The following is a 21,290-nucleotide window of genomic DNA, read 5'->3' as shown; positions in this document are numbered from 1 at the left end:
AAATAGGTTTACATTAAAAAGTGTGTCAGAAATCCCAGCTCGCCTTGCCTCATGCTGTGTTATTTATTCCCAAGTGGTTCCCTCAGTTTCTCTTCCACTGGGAGCCAAGCTCCCAGCTCTTGTGCATGGCTAACACAGCGCAGCGGCTGGGCCAGGAAGACAGCCAAAATAATTGAGGATCTCCATTTCACTCTGGTCACAACCTCTTCTCACTGCTACCTTCTGACAGAAGGTACAGAAACCTAAAAATCTTTTGGTTCAAGCACAGTTTCTTTGTAACAGTTGTCAGACACTTAAGCTCCCCTTGGTACACCCATCACACCCTGCCTGCACTATTGAAAATCATCCTTTTTTGCACTACAACTACTGTGAATATTTATAGTTATCTTATGTATTTATGCTCTTTTTAAATTTAATTCAAACAGTTTACAAGTACTTGTTCAGCTCAGCAAGTAAGAATTTTGGAGCATATGCACATTGTACAATGTGTATGACAATAAGCTTAACATTGTTATCATCAGGCTCGATGGACTGTGAGGCTCATGGCATGTTAAAGGTGATTGACGCCATTGAAGCCTTTTGAACATCTTTGATATTCACATGCACAGGTAACATTCAGACTTTAAAAAAAAGAAAAATATAGTGTTATTTAAAAGAATCCTTGTTTTGTCTTTGTATGAGGTCTGGTTTCAAGTGGTGAGGGATCAACAGGCAGATTTCCTACCATAAGAGACATGATGACAGCAAACCAGATTAGTCTAAGGACAGTTGCGTTCCACAAGAGCTGGTTGGCAGATACCACTGCCATCTGACATTGACGCTAGAGCTGGATCATGTGTAAGTCTTGATATTAATACTAGTAGAAAGTGGCCGTAAGTCTAGCCCTCTCAGTTTTTCTGCTCTCCTTTTCTTAATGAGTATGTTCTCATGTCAAACTGTTTGGCTTGTCAGTAAATCAATCTGCAGAAAATAACCAAAGTTATAGATTGCAAAGTGTCCAAAATTGTGGAGACGTTTATAAATACCAAATTTGCAAGAAGGTAGAGCTTATTTGTTTGATGGATATTCGTGATTATGCCTTGCGATTATTTATTCCAGTGGATGAACTTTTGACAATTTCAAGAGATATATTTTTTTCTCTGAGGAACTGCAATATTGTTATGTTTGCTGAAGAGCTCAATGTCCAAAGCAAAACAGATTTCTCAATAATGGCTCATAAAAAAATGTCCTTTAAATTCTCCAGTAGTTAGTATGGGAAGTCAATGAAGACAAGTTGAAGTTAAAATCTCGTCAGGTCGACTTTATTCTTCGATTGTTCCTTCAGGGTTGGGAACTTTTATCCTGAAATGTTAACTGTTTCCACAAATGTTGCCTGAATTGCCAGGTTTTCAGTCAGTGCAACAGACTCGATGGTCTTTCCAGCATTTTCTGTTTTTATTATGGTTAAAATAGACCAATACAGAAGAAAACTGATCTGCCAAGTTCTTTATTATACCAACTTTAAGAGGATCATTGGCATTTGCAAAACTTCTTTGAAATAAAGCTAGATCAACTACCTCTAGATAATTTATATTTGTTCTAATTTCAAATTAAAATATTACTTAAATTCTATGATGGTCGAAAATAATTTTCAATCCTTAGTCCTGAGGTATAAACAATAACCTATCACACTCCTACAGGTCTCTAAACATCTAATAAAATGTTAACTGCATGGCTATGATGAATAAATTATAGTTCGTATTTTTAAGAAGCTTCTCTTCAGTCCCCCAAGAAGTTTGGTGCAAATAACTGTAGGGAGCCTTGCTTTTCAAAACTTTTTGGGAACTTGGATCAGAGGAAGAGGGATGTATACAACAGGTATAAACAGCAAGGAAAGGATGAACTGCTTGAGGAATATAAGGAGGTTAAAACAATCTTAAGAAGGAAATTGGAATGGCTAAAAGGAAAAATGATGCTGCTTTGGCAGGAGAAGTAAAAATAACCCGAGGGAGGTTAGTGAAGGAATAGTGGGGGTGTTGACAGAAATATCACTAGCCACAGGAGAAGTGCCAGAGAACTGGAGGGTGGCTCATGTTGTTCTGCAGTAAACCTGGTAATTCTAGGCCTGTAAGTCAGTGGTGGGTAAATTAATGGAAACTGTTCTTAGAGATGGTTAATACAACTATTTGGAAAGACAGGGATTGATTCGGAGTAGTCAGTATGGTTTTGTATATGGTGGATCATGTCTAACAAAACTTATGGAGTTTTTTGAGGAGGTTACTAAAAAGATTGATGAGGGGAAGGCTGTGGATGTTGTCTATTTGGACTTTAGTAAGGCTTTTGATAAAGTCCCCCATAAGAGGTTAGTAAGGAAGGTGGAAGCATTAGGTATTAATCTTCTTCTTTGGCTTGGCTTCGCGGACGAAGATTTATGGAGGGGGTAAATGTCCACGTCAGCTGCAGGCTCGTTGTGGCTGACAAGTCCGATGCGGGACAGGCAGACACGGTTGCAGCGGTTGCAGGGGAAAATTGGTGGGTTGGGGTTGGGTGTTGGGTTTTTCCTCCTTTGCCTTTTGTCAGTGAGGTGGGCTCTGCGGTCTTCTTCAAAGGAGGTTGCTGCCCGCCAAACAGTGAGGCGCCAAGATACACGGTTTGAGGCGATATCAGCCCACTGGCGGTGGTCAATGTGGCAGGCACCAAGAGATTTCTTTAGGCAGTCCTTGTACCTTTTCTTTGGTGCACCAGTGGAAAGCTCGCCATATAACACGATCTTGGGAAGGCGATGGTCCTCCATTCTGGAGACGTGGTATTAATGATGAATAGTGAAATGGATTCAACAGTGGGTGGATGAGAGACGCCAGAGAGTAGTGGTGGAAATTTTTTTTGTGTCGAATTGGAGGCCAGTAACAAGTGGAGTGCCTCAGGGATCGGTACTGGGTCCACTGCTCTTTGTCATATATGTTAATGATGTAGATGATAGGGTGGCAAATTGGATTAGGAAATTTGCAGATGATATAAAGGTGTTGTCGACAGTGAGGAAGATTATCAAATCTTACAGGGTTAGAAGAGTGGGCTGAAAGATGGTAGATGGAGTTTAATACTAATAAGTGTGAGGTGGTACATTTTGGTAGGCCTAATCAAAATAGGCCTACCTATGTTATATGGTAGCTGATTCACTCTGCATAGACTCTGCCAGACCAGGCAAGTAACTTCAACATTTCTGTTCTTATTACTGTGCAATGTTACAAAGTGGAGAACCTCAACTCATATAAGAAAAATAATTCTAACCTGAATCTGATCTTTTTGATTTTTCAATTTGAATTAAATAATTATTTTTCATTTCCATAAAGGTGGAAAAAATTCATTGTACCTGATATTTTCAACAGAAATAATGGTCGACAATTGAGGAGTGCAGTGGAATAAAGGGATTTCGGAGTCATGTACATAATTCTCTGAAAGTTGAATCACATGTGGATAGGGTGGTTAAGAAGGCATTTAGTATGTTGGCTTTCATAAATCAGAATATTGAATACAAGAGTTGGGATGTTAGGTTGAAGTTGTATAAGGCATTAGTGAGGCCATATTTGGAATATTGTGTGTAGTTTTGGTCATCAAATTACAGGAAGGATATAAATGGTATAGAGAGAGTGCAGAGGAGGTTTACAAGAATGTTGCCGGGGTTTCAGGGTTTGAGTTACAGGGAAAGGTTAAGCAGGCTGGAGCGTAGAAGGTTGAGGGGTGATTTGATGGAGGTATTCAAAATTATAAGGGGCACAGATAGAGTCAATGTGGACAAGCTTTTTCCACTGAGATGGGGGAGATTCAAACAAGAGGGCATGGATTGAGAGTAAAAGGGGAAAAGTTTAAGGGAAGCATGAGGAGAATTTTTTTCATGGAGAGGGTGGTGGGGTTATGGAATGAACTTCCGGCAGTGGTGGTAGAAGCAAGATTGATGTTAATATTCAAGGAAAAGTTGGATAGGTATATGGATGGGAGAGGTGTGGAGGGTTATGGGCCAAATGCGGGTCTGTGAGACTAGGTAGAAGAAGATGTTCAGCACGGACTAGTAGGGGCCAACTGGCTTGTTTCTGTACTGTAATTGGTTATATGGTTATTATAACAATAGTTCAACAGTGCAAAAATGATAGACCCAAAATTCATCAAAAGGAATAGGATTAACGTGGTGGTGTTGTAATTAAATGTTGCGGCAATTAGTTACTTAAAGACTTACAATCTCTGTGGTGAAATTGCAAATGCTTTTCTTTTCACTGGCGTTTCCACTAGTGGCAGAGTCTAGGACCAGAGGGCACACCCTCCCAGTAAGGGGACGTCCCTTTAAAACAGAGGGCACACCCTCACAGTAAGGGGACGTCCCTTTAAAACAGAGGGCACACCCTCACAGTAAGGGGACGTCCCTTTAAAACAGAGGGCACACTCTCACAGTAAGGGGACGTCCCTTTAAAACAGAGGGCACACCCTCACAGTAAGGGGACGTCCCTTTAAAACAGAGGGCACACCCTCACAGTAAGGGGACGTCCCTTTAAAACAGAAGGCACACCCTCACAGTAAGGGGACGTCCCTTTAAAACAGAGGGCACACCCTCACAGTAAGGGGACGTCCCTTTAAAACAGAGGGCACACCCTCACAGTAAGGGGACGTTCCTTTAAAACAGAGGGCACACCCTCACAGTAAGGGGACGTCCCTTTAAAACAGAGGGCACACCCTCACAGTAAGGGGACGTCCCTTTAAAACAGAGGGCTCACCCTCACAGTAAGGGGACGTCCCTTTAAAACAGAGGGCACACCCTCACAGTAAGGGGACGTCCCTTTAAAACAGAGTTGCAGAAAAGTTTCTTCAGCCAGAAGATAGTCATTCTGTGGAAGTCATTGCTGTATAAGGTTGTGAAGGTCAAGTCATTGGTATATTTAACGCAGAAATTGATAGGTTCTTGAGTAGTACGGACTTCAAAGGTTATGGGGGGAAGGCAGGAGAATGGTGTTGAAAGGAAAAGTACGTCACCCATAATTTGAAAGGCAGACCAGGCTCAATGGGCGGAATAGCTAAACCTGCTCCAAAGTCTTTTGGTATTGTGCGATTATTTCTGTTGAAAATATCAGGTACAATGAATTTTTTCCACCTTTATGGAAATGAAAAATAATTATTTAATTCAAATTGAAAAATCAAAAAGATCAGATTCAGGTTGGAATTATTTATTTTTCTTATATGAGTTGAGGCTCTCCACTTTGTAACATTGCACAGTAATAAGAACAGAAATGTTGAAGTTACTTGCCTGGTCTGGCAGAGTCTATGCAGAGTGAATCAGCTACCATATAACATTGATGACCTTTCCGAAAATCCTATTTCATCAGGGTATTGTAACAATTTGACTTTGATGACATTTTATCAAGAGGAAGAAAAATTCCACTCTATTGAGAAAGTTTAAACTGAACAGTCAGGACTAATTATGTATTAACTCCTCCTAAACACTAGGATTTCTGGCTCCCAAAAATTAATGGCATTAACCTAATACTTTGGGTACAAAATAGAATGAATTACTCCAGCTTTAGTAATTGATTAGTGTGGGATACCTGTTCATTTGCAATCACAAATCTTGTTTCAAATTCAAATGGATTCTGTTAGTTTGGGTAAAGTAAAGGGGATTAACGGTTGTGTTGGCAAGCATTCTTCTTCTGATGGTTCTGGGGTTTGTGTTGGGTTTAGAAGTGACTCTCTTTCACTCCAACAATTTGAGGGAAGGATGCCCGCTGGCTACCACAAAGATAAGACAATGAGAACTTGATTCAGTAGCAAGGAGGGCAAGATGATTAGACCCTCAGCTTTATTGTGAGAACTTAGCACGCATATCTATGTGGATGCAAACATGTGGAAGCAATGACCATATACTCCTCCTTCCTCTCAGCTCCCTTCACCCCTCACCCTGATGAACCCTCCCTATTCTCGATCTCTCACCTTTCCTATTCCACTCCATTTTTTTCCTCTTAATATCCCATTCTTCCCCTCACTGCTCCATTATTCTCCTGCTGCTCACCTTCTCTGCGGGTCAGTGAGGCTTCTGACCCACCTCCCAGGACAACAGTTTTCCCACTGCCAAATTTCCCCCATTCTCACATCCAGATTCCAGCAGTTTTCAGCCTCATGTTGAGCTAACCCTGGAACAAATGCTTGTAACCAACATAAATGGAAGAAAGAAGTAAAGCTATGGATTAAACAGCACTTATAAGACCTCAGCTCTTCTAAAAATGTTTTACAGCCCATCAAACATTTTTTAAGCATAGCTATTGATGTAAATATAAAAGCCAATATGTATGGAAATGCCTGAAACACCACGTGATACTGGCTTGATTACCCCTTTTGGTGGATTGGATTGGATTTGAGATTTTCATCAAACTAGAGCTTTTTATGTTCTTGGCTTCGCGGACAAAGATTTATGGAGGGGTAATGTCCACGTCAGCTGCAGGCTCGTTTGTGGCTGACAAGTCCGATGTGGGACAGGCAGACACGGTTGCAAGGGGAAATTGGTGGGTTGGGGTTGGGTTTTTCCTCCTTTGTCTTTTGTCAGTGAGGTGGGCTCTGCGGTCTTCTTCAAAGGAGGTTGCTGCCCACCGAACTGTGAGGCGCCAAGATGCACGATTTGAGGTGAGATCAGCCCACTGGTGGTGGTCAATGTGGCAGGCACCAAGAGATTTCTTTAGGCAGTCCTTGTACCTCTTCTTTGGTGCACCTCTGTCACGGTGGCCAGTGGAGAGCTCGCCATATAACACGATCTTGGGAAGGTGATGGTCCTCCATTCTGGAGACGTGACCAACCCTGCGCAGTTGGATCTTCAGCAGCGTGGATTCGATGCTGTCAGCCTCTGCCATCTTGAGTACTTCGATGTTAGGGATGAAGTCGCTCCAATGAATGTTGATGGTGGAGCGGAGACAACGCTGGTGGAAGCGTTCTAGGAGCTGTAGGTGATGCCGGTAGAGGGCCCATGATTCGGAGCCGAACAGGAGTGTGGGTATGACAACGGCTCTGTATACGCTAATCTTTGTGAGGTTTTTCAGTTGGTTGTTTTTTCCAGACTCTTTTGTGTAGTCTTCCAAAGGCGCTATTTGCCTTGGCGAGTCTGTTGTCTATCTCGTTGTCGATCCTTGCATCCGATGAAATGGTGCAGCCGAGATAGGTAAACTGGTTGACCGTTTTGAGTTTTGTGTGCCCGATGGAGATGTGGGGGGGCTGGTAGTCATGGTGGGGAGCTGGCTGATGGAGGACCTCAGTTTTCTTCAGGCTGACTTCCAGGCCCAACATTTTGGCCGTTTCCGCAAAACTGGACGTCAAGCGCTGAAGAGCTGGCTCTGAATGGGCAACTAAAGCAGCATCGTCTGCAAAGAGTAGTTCACGGACAAGTTGCTCTTGTGTCTTGGTGTGAGCTTGCAGGCGCCTCAGATTGAAGAGACTGCCATCCGTGCGGTACCGGTTGTAAACAGGGTCTTCATTTTTTAGGTCTATCATGGCTTGTTTCAGCATCATGCTGAAGAAGATTGAAAAGAGGGTTGGTGTGAGAACGCAGCCTTGCTTCATGCCATTGTTAATGGAGAAGGGTTCAGATAGCTCATTGCTGTATCTGACCCGACCTTGTTGGTTTTCGTGCAGTTGGATAACCATGTTGAGGAACTGTGGGGGCATCCGAGGTGCTCTAGTATTTGCCAAAGTCCTTTCCTGCTCACAGTGTCGAAGGCTTTGGCGAGGTCAACAAAGGTAATGTAGAGTCCTTTGTTTTGTTCTCTGCACTTTTCTTGGAGCTGTCTGAGGGCAAAGACCATGTCAATAGTTCCTCTGTTTGCGCGAAAGCCACACTGTGATTCTGGGAGAACATTCTTGGCGACGCTAGGTATTATACCATTTAGGAGAATCCTAGCGAAGATTTTTCCTGCAATAGAGAGCAGCGTGATTCCCCTGTAGTTTGAGCAGTCTGATTTCTCGCCTTTGTTTTTGTACAGGGTGATGATGATGGCATCACGAAGGTCCTGAGGCAGCTTTCCTTGGTCCCAGCAGAGCTTGAAAAACTCATGCAGTTTGGCATGCAGAGTTTTGCCGCCAGCCTTCCAGACCTCTGGGTGGGGGGGGGGGGGGGGGGGGGTGGATTCCATCCATACCTGCTGCTTTGCCACTTTTCAGTTGTTCAATTGCCTTATATGTCTCTTCCTGGGTGAGGACCTCATCCAGCTCTAGCCTTAGGGACTGTTGAGGAAGCTGGAGCAGGGCGGATTCTTGGACTGAGCGGTTGGCACTGAAAAGAGATTGGAAGTGTTCTGACCATCGGTTGAGGATGGAGATCTTGTCGCTGAGGAGGACTTTGCCATCTGAGCTGCGCAGCGGGCTTTGGACCTGGGGTGAGGGGCCGTACACATCCTTTAGAGCCTCGTAAAAACCCCTGAAGTCGCCAATGTCCACGCTGAGCTGGGTTCGTTTGCCGAGGCTCGTCCACCACTCATTTTGGATCTCCCGGAGATTGCGCTGAAGATGGCTGCATGCGCGACGGAAGGTTTGTTTCTTCTCTGGCCAGGACGGCTTTGCAAGGTGAGCCTGGTGGGCAGCTCGCTTCTTTGCCAGCATATTACGTAATATGTTTTATGTTTACGTAATATGTTGTATGTAATATGTTTATGTAATGTGTAATAAGAGCAACTTATCTGTGAACTACTCTTTGCAGATGATGCCACTTTAGTTGCACATTCAGAGCCAGCTCTTCAGCGCTTGACGTCCTGTTTTGCAGAAACTGCCAAAATGTTTGGCCTGGAAGTCAGCCTGAAGAAAACTGAGGTCCTCCATCAGCCAGCTCCCCACCATGACTACCAGCCCCCCCACATCTCCATCGGGCACACAAAACTCAAAACGGTCAACCAGTTTACCTATCTCGGCTGCACCATTTCATCAGATGCAAGGATCGACAACGAGATAGACAACAGACTCGCCAAGGCAAATAGCGCTTTTGGAAGACAACACAAAAGAGTCTGGAAAAACCTCACAAAGATTAGCGTATACAGAGCTGTTGTCATACCCACACTCCTGTTCGGCTCCGAATCATGGGTCCTCTACTGGCATCACCTACGGCTCCCAGAACGCTTCCACCAGCATTGTCTCCTCTCCACCCTCAACATTCATTGGAGCAACTTCATCCCTAACATTGAAGTACTCGAGATGGCAGAGGCCGACAGCATCGAATCCACGCTACTGAAGATCCAACTGCGCTGGGTAGGTCACGTCTCCAGAATACAGGACCATCGCCTTCCCAAGATCGTGTTATATGGCGAGCTCTCCACTGGCCACCGTGACAGAGCTGCACCAAAGAAGAGGTACAAGGACTGCCTAAAGAAATCTCTTGGTGCCTGCCACATTGACCACCGCCAGTGGGCTGATATCGCCTCAAACTGTGCATCTTGGCGCCTCACAGTTCGGCGGGCAGCAACCTCCTTTGAAGAAGACCGCAGAGCCCACCTCACTGACAAAAGACAAAGGAGGAAAAACCCAACACCCAACCCACCAATTTTCCCTTGCAACCGTGTCTGCCTGTCCCGCATCGGACTTGTCAGCCACAAACGAACCTGCAGCTGATGTGGACGTTTACCCCTCCATAAATCTTCGTCTGCGAAGCCAAGCCAAAGAAAATATGTTGGCTCAGTTTAAAGAGTCATCTGAGAGGAACACCTCTATAAACACAAGGGTCCCTGCAGTTCTGCACTCAGATGTCAAGTGCTGAGTCTCTCAAATTAAATTTAAGGAAGCAAATCCATCCCATAATCTTTCCACTTGTAATCAAGATTTTCCAATGTTGCACTTTAGTTTCAGACCCAGATGGTTTCTGTTACCGATTTTTCCTTGTGAATTTATCTTCCTGTTAATTACATTGTCCAAATTGACAGACATAGGATGGATTTAGTAGCAAATACACAAATTATTTTGTTTTTAAAATGATTCAAAATTGCTCTGGGAAATTAGCATGTGCATCTTTAACACTCCACAGCTAAGGAAGAACTAATTTTGTCATGCACTACTGGTGAAAATTAGGAATCAATTTGAAAAAGAGCTCCCATAAACAATGGCAAGAGTAGCACAAGTGCCCATTTACAACATTTTGGCATAGAAAGCAAAGAGAACTTCACCACAATGACAGTATTTTACTCCGCCTATTCATACCCCAACAATAACAGCCTAAAATCTCAAAGTGCAAGGTTTTGGAAAGTGAAATGAATTTGCTACAACTAAAACTTAAGGGGCTAGGATCTGAAGAACCAATGATATTGGACACATTATTTTGCATGTACAATCTCACCTGGGCAGAAACATCAATAGCAGTGCCTTTCAATCAGATGGAATGAGTAAGCTAATCAAAAGATGTTTAAAAAGTCATGAAGAATAGAGGTCACTTGAAATGAAGGTAAAAGTCAGAAGAAAACAGCTGCCATTCTTTACTGGCTTCATAATTTATGTCACTGCAATAAAACCGTGATATTTTAATAAAGATTCCATAAATCTTACTGTAGTCAAAGGATTAAAGCAAAATGATTGAAAGAGGAACTTGTTGTCCCTTACAATATTCAACCTAAAGACATCTGTGCAATTAATTGCCTTCATTGAGATGCAATAACTTCCACAAACTTGATTGTAAAGCGATCTGCTAGACCAGTGGTTCCCAATCTTTTTCTTCCCACTCATATCACTTTAAGTAATCCCTATGCTATTGGTGCTCTGTGATTAGTAAGGGATTGCTTAAGGTGGGATGTGAGTGGGAAGGGAAGGTTGAGAACCACTGCTCTAGACCCAATTGTTACCAAAATACTTTGCTTGAGAAAAATTGTCATCAGCCCATTTCCTTTGGAGTAATGAAACCGTGCACATAACAAGTCAAAGCAATCCCTTACTAATCACAAAGCACGTATGGCATAGGGAATACTTAAAGTGGTATGTGAGTTGGAAGAAAAAGGTTGGGAACCACTGTGCTAGAGGGACACAGTAGATTGAGGGGTATCCTTGAAAGACAAAGAATGGTCAACACTTCAAGTCAGAGCACTTCATCAAGGACGGGTTCCGAATTGAAACAATGACCATTCTTTTTCTCCCTCTGAGAGAAATCATTCTCCAGCAGACCATTTCACGTTCCAGATTCCAGTCTCTCATGTGTCGGCAAATTTGTCCTCATGTGAAATAAAGTGCAATACAAGATTTGTCCACAGTGTCAGTCATGTGAATTGACATTTTTAAATTGCACACCAGCAGTAGCATTGAAAATTTAGCCAATAAGTTTTGTCATCCTTTGGAAAGCAATTGACCAATTACAATTTTTCCTCAACTACATTAGCTTTGAAAGTCCCGAGTCAATCTTCTGTCATTTCACTGAGCAGCATATTAATTCAAGGGTTAAAAGTGATAATTTTTTGCATCAACTTCAAGATTTGCCACATATTTTTTTATGGGATACCTGTATTGTTGAGAATGGAGCCAGAAATATCCAGCATCTGACATGCCATAGAACCATAGAACACTACAGGACAGAAAACAGGCCATCTGGCCCTTCTAGTCAGTGCTGACCATCATTTTGCTAGCCACATTGACCTTCTCCCATTCCATAACTCCCGACCTCTCCCATCCATGTATCTATCCAATCTATTTTTGAAACTCAATATCGAGTCCACATTCACCCCATCAGACAGCAGCCCATTCCACTGTCCGAGTGAAAAACATTCTCCTAGTGCTCCCCCTAAACCTTTCCCCTTTCATCTTTAAACTACGACCCCTCGCATTTATCTCCCCCAATCTAAGTGGAAAAAACCTACTTGAATCCACTCTGTCTATACCTCTCATAATCTTGTAAATCTCTAACAAATCACCCCTCATTCTTCTTCACGCCAAGGAATAATGTTCTTTCCCTGTTACTAAACTCCTGAAGACCTGGCAACATCCTAGTAAATCTCCTCTGCATTCTCTCAATCTTCTTGATACCCTTCCTGAAGCTAGGCAATCAGAACTGCACACAATATTCCAAATTTGGCCTCACCAATGTCTTAAACAATTTCAACATAATATCCCAACTCCTTTACTCAATACTTTGATTTATAAAGGCTAAGATGCCAAAAGCTTTCTTTACAATCCTGTCCACCTGCGATGCACCTTCAGGGAACAATGTATCTGTATCAACAAACAACAATGGCCCCAACATTCAGGCCTCCAGTCTGAGAAGCAACCATCAACTACTATTTTCTCCCATACAGCCAATTTCGAATCCAATTTATGTCTTCATCAGTTCCTTGTGTCTTAATCTTTTGAACTAACCTCCCATGTGAACCGTCCAAGACTTTACTAAAGTCCATGTAGATAACATCCACAACCTTTCCTTCTTCTACCTTCTTGGTAACATCCTCAAAAGATGCTACGAGGTTTGTTAAAAACAACCTACAATGCATAATGCCATGCTGACTGTCCTTAATCAGCCCATGGGTGTCCAAATACCTATATATCCTATCTCTCAAAACTCTTTCCAATAATTTACCCACTACTGACATCAGGCACACCAGCCTATATTTACCTGGTTTATTTTTAGAGCCTTTTTTAAACAACAGCACCACATGAGCTACCCTCCAATTCTCTGGCACCTCATCTGTGGCGGACATTTTGAATATATTTGCCAGGGCCACTGCAATTTCTACACTCACCTCCCTCAAGGTCCAGGGGAATACCGTATCCAGCCCAAAGGATTTATCTACCTTTTTTTGCTGTAAGGCAGCAATCACTTCCTCCTCCTTACACTTCATATGTTTCATGACATTTCTGTTTGTTTCCCTTCCTTCTACACTATGCCAGTTTCCTGAATAAATACTAATGCAAAAAAAAAACTGTTTTGGATCTCCCCTCTTGGGTGAGGCTCTACACATAGTTGACCACTCTGATCCGCTAGGGGACCAATATTGTCCCTTACTATCCTTTTACTCTTAATATACTTGTAGAAACCCTTCAGGTTTACCTTCACATTATCTTCCAAAGCAACTTCATTTCTTCTTTTTGCCTTCCTGATTTCCTGCTTGAGTATTTTCTTGCATTTTCTGTAGTCTTCAAGTACCTCATTAATTTCTTGTGGCCTATGCTTGCTGTACATCTGCCTCTTCTTCTTAACAAGATCTCCAATATTCCTTGAAAACCAGGGTTCCTTATACCTGTTAACTTTAATCCTAACAGGAACAAGTAAACTCTGCACTCTCAAATTTTCACCTCTGAACACCATCCATTTACTTACCACACCCTTGCCATAAAACAACATCCCAATCGACTCCTCCTAATCCTTCCTCATTTCCACAAAATTAGCCTTTCTCCAATTTAGAATCTCAACTCAAGAACCAGACTTATTCTTTTCACAATCAACTTCAAGCTAGTGACATTATGGTCAACACATACATCTGTCACCTGACCTGTCTTGTTCCTTAATAGGAGATCAAATATTGCATCCTCTCTCATTGGTTCTCCATACATTGATTTAGAAAACTTTACTGAACACATTTCACAAACTCCAAGCCATCCAGCCTTTTCATAGTATGGAGTCCAAATCAATATTTGGAAAGTTAAAATGTCCCACTATTACAAATTTCTTCTTCTTACATTGGTCTGCTCTCTCTCTCCAGATGTGCTCACCCAATTCTCTCTGACTATTGGGTGGTGGTCTATAGTACACCCTATCAGTGTGGTCTCACCTATCCCATTCCTCAACTCCACCCTTATGGCTTCTGTAGACAAATCCTCCTGGCTGTTCCGATTTCACACAGCTGAGATATTTTCCCTGACAAGCAATGCCACTCCTCCCCCTTTCATCCCTCCCCCTCTATCACATCTGAGCCAATGGAATCCTGGAACATTAAGAGGCCAGCCCTGCCCCTCCTGCAACCAAGTCTCACTAATAGTAATAATGTTGTAATCCCACATGTCAATCCGTGCCCTAACCTCGTCATCCTTTCTGATAATACTCCCTGCATTAAAATAAATACACTTGAGAAAATTCCCATCAAGTACAAACCTTTGATTTCTGTCTATGCATGCAGTTCTCATATGTCCTTTATCCTCCTGCTTCTTACTAACTGCTCTAACATTCTGGTTCTTGTAAATCTAGTTTAAACCCATCACGACAAGATTGATCCTGCAAATCTAGTTTAAACCCGTCTGGTCAAGATTCATCTGGAAATCTAGTTTAGACCCATCGGGACAACACTAACAAATCTACCCGCAAGGATATTAATCCCCTTTCAGTTCAGATGCAATCCGTCCCGTCGGTACAGTTCCCACTTTCCCTGGAACAGAGCCCAGTGATCTAGAAACCTGAAGCCCTCCCTCCTACATCATGACACCAATCACATATTAAGCTGCCTTATCCTCCTATTTCTAAACTCTCCAGCTCGTGGCACAAGAAACAATCCTGAGATCACTACCCTGGAGGTCCTCTTTTTCAACCTAGCGCCAAACTTCCTGAAATCTCCTTGCAGGACCTCCTCACCCTTCCTACCTATGTCAATGGGCCAATGGTCATGGACCACGACATCTGGTTGATCATCCTCCCACCTAAGAATGTTGTAAATTCGATCTGATATGAACCAGCTCCTGGCATCAGGAAGGCAACATACCATCTGGGATTCATGATCCCCTCCACAGAACCTGTCATCTGTCTTCCTAACTAAGGAATCCCCATTCACTACAGCTCGCCTAATTTTACCCCTTCCTTTCATAGCCACAGCACCAAACTCCTGCCAGAGACCTGATTGCTATGGCTTGTACCTGGTAGGTTATTTCCCCCCCCCCCCCCGTAAGGTAAAAACATCATGAGATGGGACTGGAGAAGGAGTCACCCAGTACTAAGGAGTAACAGAATGCAGATGTGACCTTGTACACTCAAGATAAGCTTTGCACTAACAAGAATGATGTGCAGCAGACTAACAGAGAAGGATAGCAACAGTTTATTCATTGGACAATGTCATGGTATGATAATTTACTAAGTACGTATCCTGGGGTATAAAAAAACACCACTTGCTGATATCGGGAGAATGCGCCTTCTCCAACTAACACTGTTAGTTGCAAGTGTTACAATCCGGTAATAAAGAACAAAGAACCTTGATTTTGACTCAGTCTGGTGTCTGACTCACTCATTCATGAACAAAGCAGACCTAACACCCCTCAACAATATCCAAAACAGTATACTTGTTTTTTCAGGGGGACGCCCACCAGGGAGCCCTGCTCTACCTGCCTGTTCATGACTCCTAGGTGTAACAGTGTCCCTCTAACTCCTATCTATCACACCTTCTGCCTCCCAAATGCCCTGGAGTTTCTCCAACTACTGCTCCAAAGCCTTAACATGGCTTGTCAGGAGCTGGATCACTCCTCACATGTGTAGTCATCAGGACAATTACCGACTTCCCTAACAAACCAGCATTTCACTGTCCTGGGCTCCATATCCACACTCTCCCTTTCTCCTATCTATCTCACTCTCTTTCACCACTACACTACCCCTCTCTGCCTACTAGGCTGGTCGTGTGGCTCCTGGGGGAGGAGAAAAACCAAAGAAAAATTCTATGACCAATTTCAGGGAAAAAAAACTTTGGAAAATTTCTTGCCACTCCCTAGTGGAAATTGGAAAGCTCCAAGAGATCACTGAAAATACAGATGCACTACTACCAATGATACTATTTCTAATAGTATATAACAAGGCCACTGAAAAAGGCAAGAACTGCTGGACACCCTAATGAACTTTGAGAACTGTTAACTGCTGCTGTGCTGATCTCTGCAGATTGAATTGGATTTCCTATTTTGCTGTTAAATTAGTTCTCTCAAGCATTTTCCTCTGTCTTTTCCAGTTAATAGTGTAACAGTGAAGGTTGGTCTATGATCCTATGTTTTCATAAGTGGACTGACGAGAGAACGGAGTCATTAAGAGTCCTTGACTTTGTATCAAGGAATATATCCAGTCGACAGAGATATTCAGTTGCAATAAATGTTATTATTCTGTGATTAATTGGATTATATTAGATGAATAAGGAACCAAATTTGCTGACTACATTTCTCATGTATAATTTACATTTGGAGATTTTATTTGATTGAGGAGTATAGATAGAAGTTCTGCACGTTACTTTATTTTATTATTCAATTATTCTTAATGTTATTGATAATATAATAAACATGATATCAAGTGAATTTTTTCTGAGGCAAGCAGCAGATTTGCAATTCTGTGCGATAATTGACTAATATTACACACTGGATTGGAATTTGTAAATTAACCCCACTGAACAATCAGAGCATAACGACCTGACATGAGTCAATGCTATCACGAGTTTGGGTGAAAAACACACCTCACCTCAAAGCCTAATTTAAATGTACAATTTTAAAAATCTCATTGTGGGAATATTATTTTACATATCAGCAGGAAACAAAAATAGAGTTAGAAGACTAGCATGACATATTTTCCTCTGAACTATTTATTTCCAGCTCTTACTTGTTTTTAGTTCTACTATCTCGGCACCTTCCTCTGACGGTTTAGCTTGCTGTGGAAGGAGTAATGGATTAGTACAACACAAAGGCATTGCAAAATAGCTAACCTGCCCAAATTACAAATGGACCACAGTTGTACAGCAATCCAGAGTGTCCTTCAACTAAACATGGCAATTATGTAATCTTGCAGTTTATACAACAATATTGAATTCTCTTTCAGCAATCTCCAGGCAAATAAGCAACTTGAACCGTACTTAGACTTGGTGTGATTTGAATACTTTCCCAATGTTAAGTAATTGTTTCTGCACCATTGGCACTTCAACCTAATGTGACCCAACTATATTATATTTCATATTTTCCTCAAAAGTGAAGGATGGCACGCAGCCCACCTAATCTATGCTGGGTCTCAGAACAATTCCATGACTTCACATTTCCCTTGAATAAATAAACCAATAAAACATGGATGACATGAAGGTTGGAGAAGTTGTAGATAGTGTTGAAGGTTGTTGTAGTTACCACAGGAAATGGACAGGGTGCAGAGTCGTGGCAATGGAATTCAATCTGGAAATGTGTGAGGTGATGCATTTTGGAGGGTTAAACCTGAAAGCTGAGTACAAGGTTAATGGTCGGATACTTAACAGTGTGGAAGAACAGAGGGACCTTGGGGTCCAAATCTCTACATCTCTAAGGTTGCCACGCAGGTTGGTAGGATAGTTAAGAAGGTCTATGGGATGTTAGGCTTCATTAGTGGGGGGATTGAATTCAAGAGTCAAAAAGTCATGTTGCAACTCTATAAAATTAAAATGACAAATTATGAAGTCTTGAGTTTGAATGGTGCCTGTGGAATCTTTACAAGCAGATGGACGATAAGGACTAGTGGAGGTTTTGTATGTTTATCGATGTGCTGCTGGAGGAGAATTTAATGGTAATTGATTTTCTCTTTTAAACTGGAAAACACATTTTCTTTTGCCATTAAAACTTGTATTCAGAACTTTTTGAGGCTTAATCAAATATCCCTGTGAGATTCCTTTCACTATGTTTTATGTACAGCTTTAAATTCCATAAGTTACTTACATCTTAATAAAAATTTAAAAGGATTATGACAAACACAGCTCATGTACAGTAATGTTTTTGTCTCATTATTTGGCCAATAAGATCATGTGATTGTCACAAAGATTCGACTGTATTTCTGTTTGTGAAGGTGCTGCTTTTTCTCCACAGCTGAGCTTCTTGAGTGATTGTCTAAGTTATAGCCGCAGCTTAATGTTTTTGAGCCCTCACAGCTGAAAAATTACCTTGTTTATAGTGACCGATACATTTGAAAGCCTGTTTGTGATTGTGGTAACTGAATCTATTGCTAACATTGGAATGCTGGTGTGACAGTGCGTTCATCTGAAAGACACATTGAAACGGTGGACAAAAGTGAGCTGCCAAGCAAGATGCAGGCTGGAAAGTGTTTAACACAATATGATGTATGTTACATCTGTGATGTTGAAAGTGATTCTGTGTATGCATCAAGAAAAATTAGATACTGTATTCTATTTTTTAATATATGGCAATGTTGTTTGGATTTGCAAAAATATTTATTGGGATTTTATTAAATCAATGTTAAACAATGAAAGTTTTTATTGCGTCAAATTAATTTGTTCCAGTCTTCCATGTATCTTTACCATATCTATGCCGAGTTATTTTTGCCTGGGGATTCCTGTATATTTTTTCAGTGTAGGTTCAGCTCTAGTTCAAAGTAAACAATGATTTTTAAAAACTCACCTCATTGCTAATTGTAAAGCAAAGAACAATTATGAGACTTTACCCTTAGCATTTCTTTGCCGGTTGAGACACAGAATGTTGGAACCTGCTGCAAATCATACAATAATTTAAGTGTAAAAACAAAAAACTTGTTACAATCTGACTGCAATTTTCACATAACATGTAGAATTTAGAACCCAGTTGAGAACCTGCACAATGAGATTTTCATGATAGGGTTTTATCAGAAGCTTTGTTGAAAATATAGTTTTATTTGAAAGGCTGGAAATACCAGAAAACCTCTTTGGCTTTCAACAACCAGGTGATCATTTGACATCTTCCCCTGAACCATGAGGGGGAAGATGGATCCCATTTTGGAAAAAAAGTCTAACAGTTTAATAAAGTGAGTGAATATATCAAAATAATAGTTGTTAATTATATTCAAACTTCATACTTCTAAAAATAGAAATTATTGGTAAAGTGTTACATTTACGAACAAATCAAAATAATTCCTCTGAATTAGCTGAAGTACCACCTTTATGATAGATCCTGTGAGAAGATTTTACCATTCATAAAATGAGATCTCCATGCTATTGGACCACGCGTTCTCTTTCCATTGGGATCTCCACTGCCAGCCCTTTAAGCACAAGTTAGCGCAACACCTTTTACAGCCCCAGCAATCGGGACCGGAACTGGGTTTGAATGCCATGCTGTCTGTAAGGAGTTTATACATTCTCCCCGTGTCTGCATGGGTTTTCTCCGGGGGCTCCAGTTTCCTCCCACCTTTCAAAAAGCATACCGGGGGTGTAGGTTATTGTGGTTTAAATTGGGCGGCATGGAGTCATAGGGACGAATTGGCCTGTTGCAGTGGTGTTAGTATAATTTAAGAAAAAAGTTATGGAATTTAAGCCAGCACAGAATAATGTGCTGCATAGCCTCTTCAGACTGCACTTACTGAGGGGTTCAGATGATGGTGAAGGCCATACTCCCTCAGCTTCTGAAACTATTTAAGCTTACAGTTTTTGAATAAAAATAATATTAATAATAAATGACAGATTGTTTTAATTAAATTGTCAAAAAAAACAGTATTAAATACATTAAAACAAACTAAATTAAATTAAACAACAATGTTCAGCAGCCATTTCTTTAATGTGGCTGCAATACTTGACACAAGACACCAAGCAGCTTTCCTAATCATGACTGGGAAGTCTGCAGAACAGCACCCTCTGGAACTCCATGGGGTGGGGTGAGGGGGTATTGGTGCAATGACAGCAGGAGCTTGCCAAGGAATTGGTGGAAAATGCTACTATCAACTTAAGCCCTTTCCAGTACTGGACTTTGGGACTACTCTCTAGAAATCGAATCTGGGTGGCATGACCACTGATGCCTGGACCAGAAAATGTCCCATAAAATTGCAACCTTCAACATCATTTTACATAATTTCCATCTATCACTGGTGAGAATTAGTATGTCATATCCATTTCTCCCATGATCCATTTGTCTTTCAAGTTGGTTTAATGGGTCTTTGCAATATTAATTTTATTGGCAAGAATGATTTATTCTCTCTCTATGGCTAAAGTTTTGTGTATATGGAATATAAATTACCCAATTAGAATTCTTAAATACAAAGCTATGTATCTGTGTCCCTTGTGTGTCTCAGCAATCACTTATCTTGTCTTTATTTGCTTTAATTTTTAATTTTATTTGATTGACAAACATCCTTTTCCAAAAACTCCCATGTTGTGGTTTGGTTTCTACGATATTTATATAAAGCAGAGGCACATTTGCCCTCTCATGAAATTTTAAGTGGATGGCAACAAAAACTGACTCTTTTATTCCAAAAGTCATAGTGATTGTGAAGCCTGACAGTTTTAATTCATTGCTCTAAGCACTGAGGACATTTGCTTTACAAGCACTACCATATTAACTACACTTACTTCAAAATGTTCATAATTCATGGTGATTCAATGTAGAGTAATGTCTGATTCGTTTCAGGGCATCAACATCAGGCACAGGAGGATTTCATCCATCATGTGCTCAATGTTTAAGAAGTAGGTGACAATTGGAAATAGTAAAGATCGCCCATTGGATAGTGAGACTGAGCTGAACACTTTTCAGTCTGGCTTGTTCATAGAAAACCCAACAGTCTCACTCACAGAGTGCTTACAGGACTAAATATTGGTGGATGGAACCTATCTGAAAATTTCATCTGGAGTTATCCTAATATTGGACCTGATAAAAAATTCTTGGACACTTCTCCAAATGTGGAAGTGGAGGCTAACGGCCACCTTGGCAACTCTTGCAATACTTACCCCTCTGATGGAGGTTCCCAGGTTTTGAGTAGCTGCCGCTGAAGCTATAGATCATGATTGAAAATAAGTTGAGGGTTCAGTTCAGAGCAAGTTACTTGTTTTACATTGCATATAAAATTAGTCCCCTCAAATTTCCAAATTCTGATCTTACAATTCAATCTAATAATATATAAATGAAATACAAAATGAATGTGACACAATATTCAAGTCCTGGCGATGTGTCTATGAGCTTCTTGCATGGACCACCTGCTTCTTCCCCAGTCACAAGAAACCATGGCATTTCAGATGCTCAGGTATGATTCTGAATAAGCTGATTGAAAACTTGGAAGAATTTGTGCAGTATAAAATATCCATGGAGGAACAAAAGAAAAAAAAGAAAAGAAATGCTTCAAGCTGAGACAAGAACTGTCAACAGGCCCTGATCTTCCAATGACCACACATGGTTTTTATCTGGGGAATTCCTTGTGTCCTATTGTGGTGGCATAAATGTCCTGGACCAAACCCACGCATCCTCATGACACCAGACCAGATCAGAGATAGGACAGGAAGGAAAATCACGTGTGAGCCTGAAGTGTAGATCAATAGTAGTAGCCTGGCCTGAGCCCAGGTCAAACCAGACTTGCACCATCTCCAGTTTGCACCTGCCCTTCTGAAGCTGAGTTTGTGGCAACGTGGGCTCAATGGTGAAGGTTAAAGAAGATATTAAAAAGCCTGGTTTTTGCTGGAACTAGTATG

At 41.4% G+C, this 21,290-nt stretch overlaps 1 protein-coding gene across 13 annotated transcripts in view; it reads right to left on the bottom strand.

The window, feature by feature from the left end:
• Positions 1-21,290, bottom strand: part of cpxm2 (carboxypeptidase X (M14 family), member 2) — a 172,389-nt gene that overhangs the window by 1,471 nt on the left and 149,628 nt on the right. For 2 of the 13 annotated variants that reach the window (XM_069899754.1, XM_069899753.1), the window contains exons 14-15: positions 20,556-20,599; positions 18,268-18,355 (exon numbers count right to left, since the gene is read on the bottom strand). The exons of 2 other annotated variants lie outside the window; for them this stretch is intronic. In XM_069899754.1, coding sequence (XP_069755855.1) covers positions 18,275-18,355; positions 20,556-20,599 — 125 coding nt within the window. In that variant the 3' untranslated portion in view covers positions 18,268-18,274. Of the gene's footprint in view, positions 1-724; positions 961-6,028; positions 6,150-16,501; positions 16,551-18,110; positions 18,232-18,267; positions 18,356-20,555; positions 20,600-21,290 lie in introns of those variants that run through there. 9 more of the 13 variants (XM_069899759.1, XM_069899758.1, XR_011345305.1 and 6 more) reach the window with 8 other exon arrangements.

Source organism: Narcine bancroftii, chromosome 10 (genome assembly GCF_036971445.1).
Source record: "Narcine bancroftii isolate sNarBan1 chromosome 10, sNarBan1.hap1, whole genome shotgun sequence".
NCBI lineage: Eukaryota > Metazoa > Chordata > Chondrichthyes > Torpediniformes > Narcinidae > Narcine > Narcine bancroftii.
This window is presented reverse-complemented; position numbering and strand designations above follow the sequence as displayed.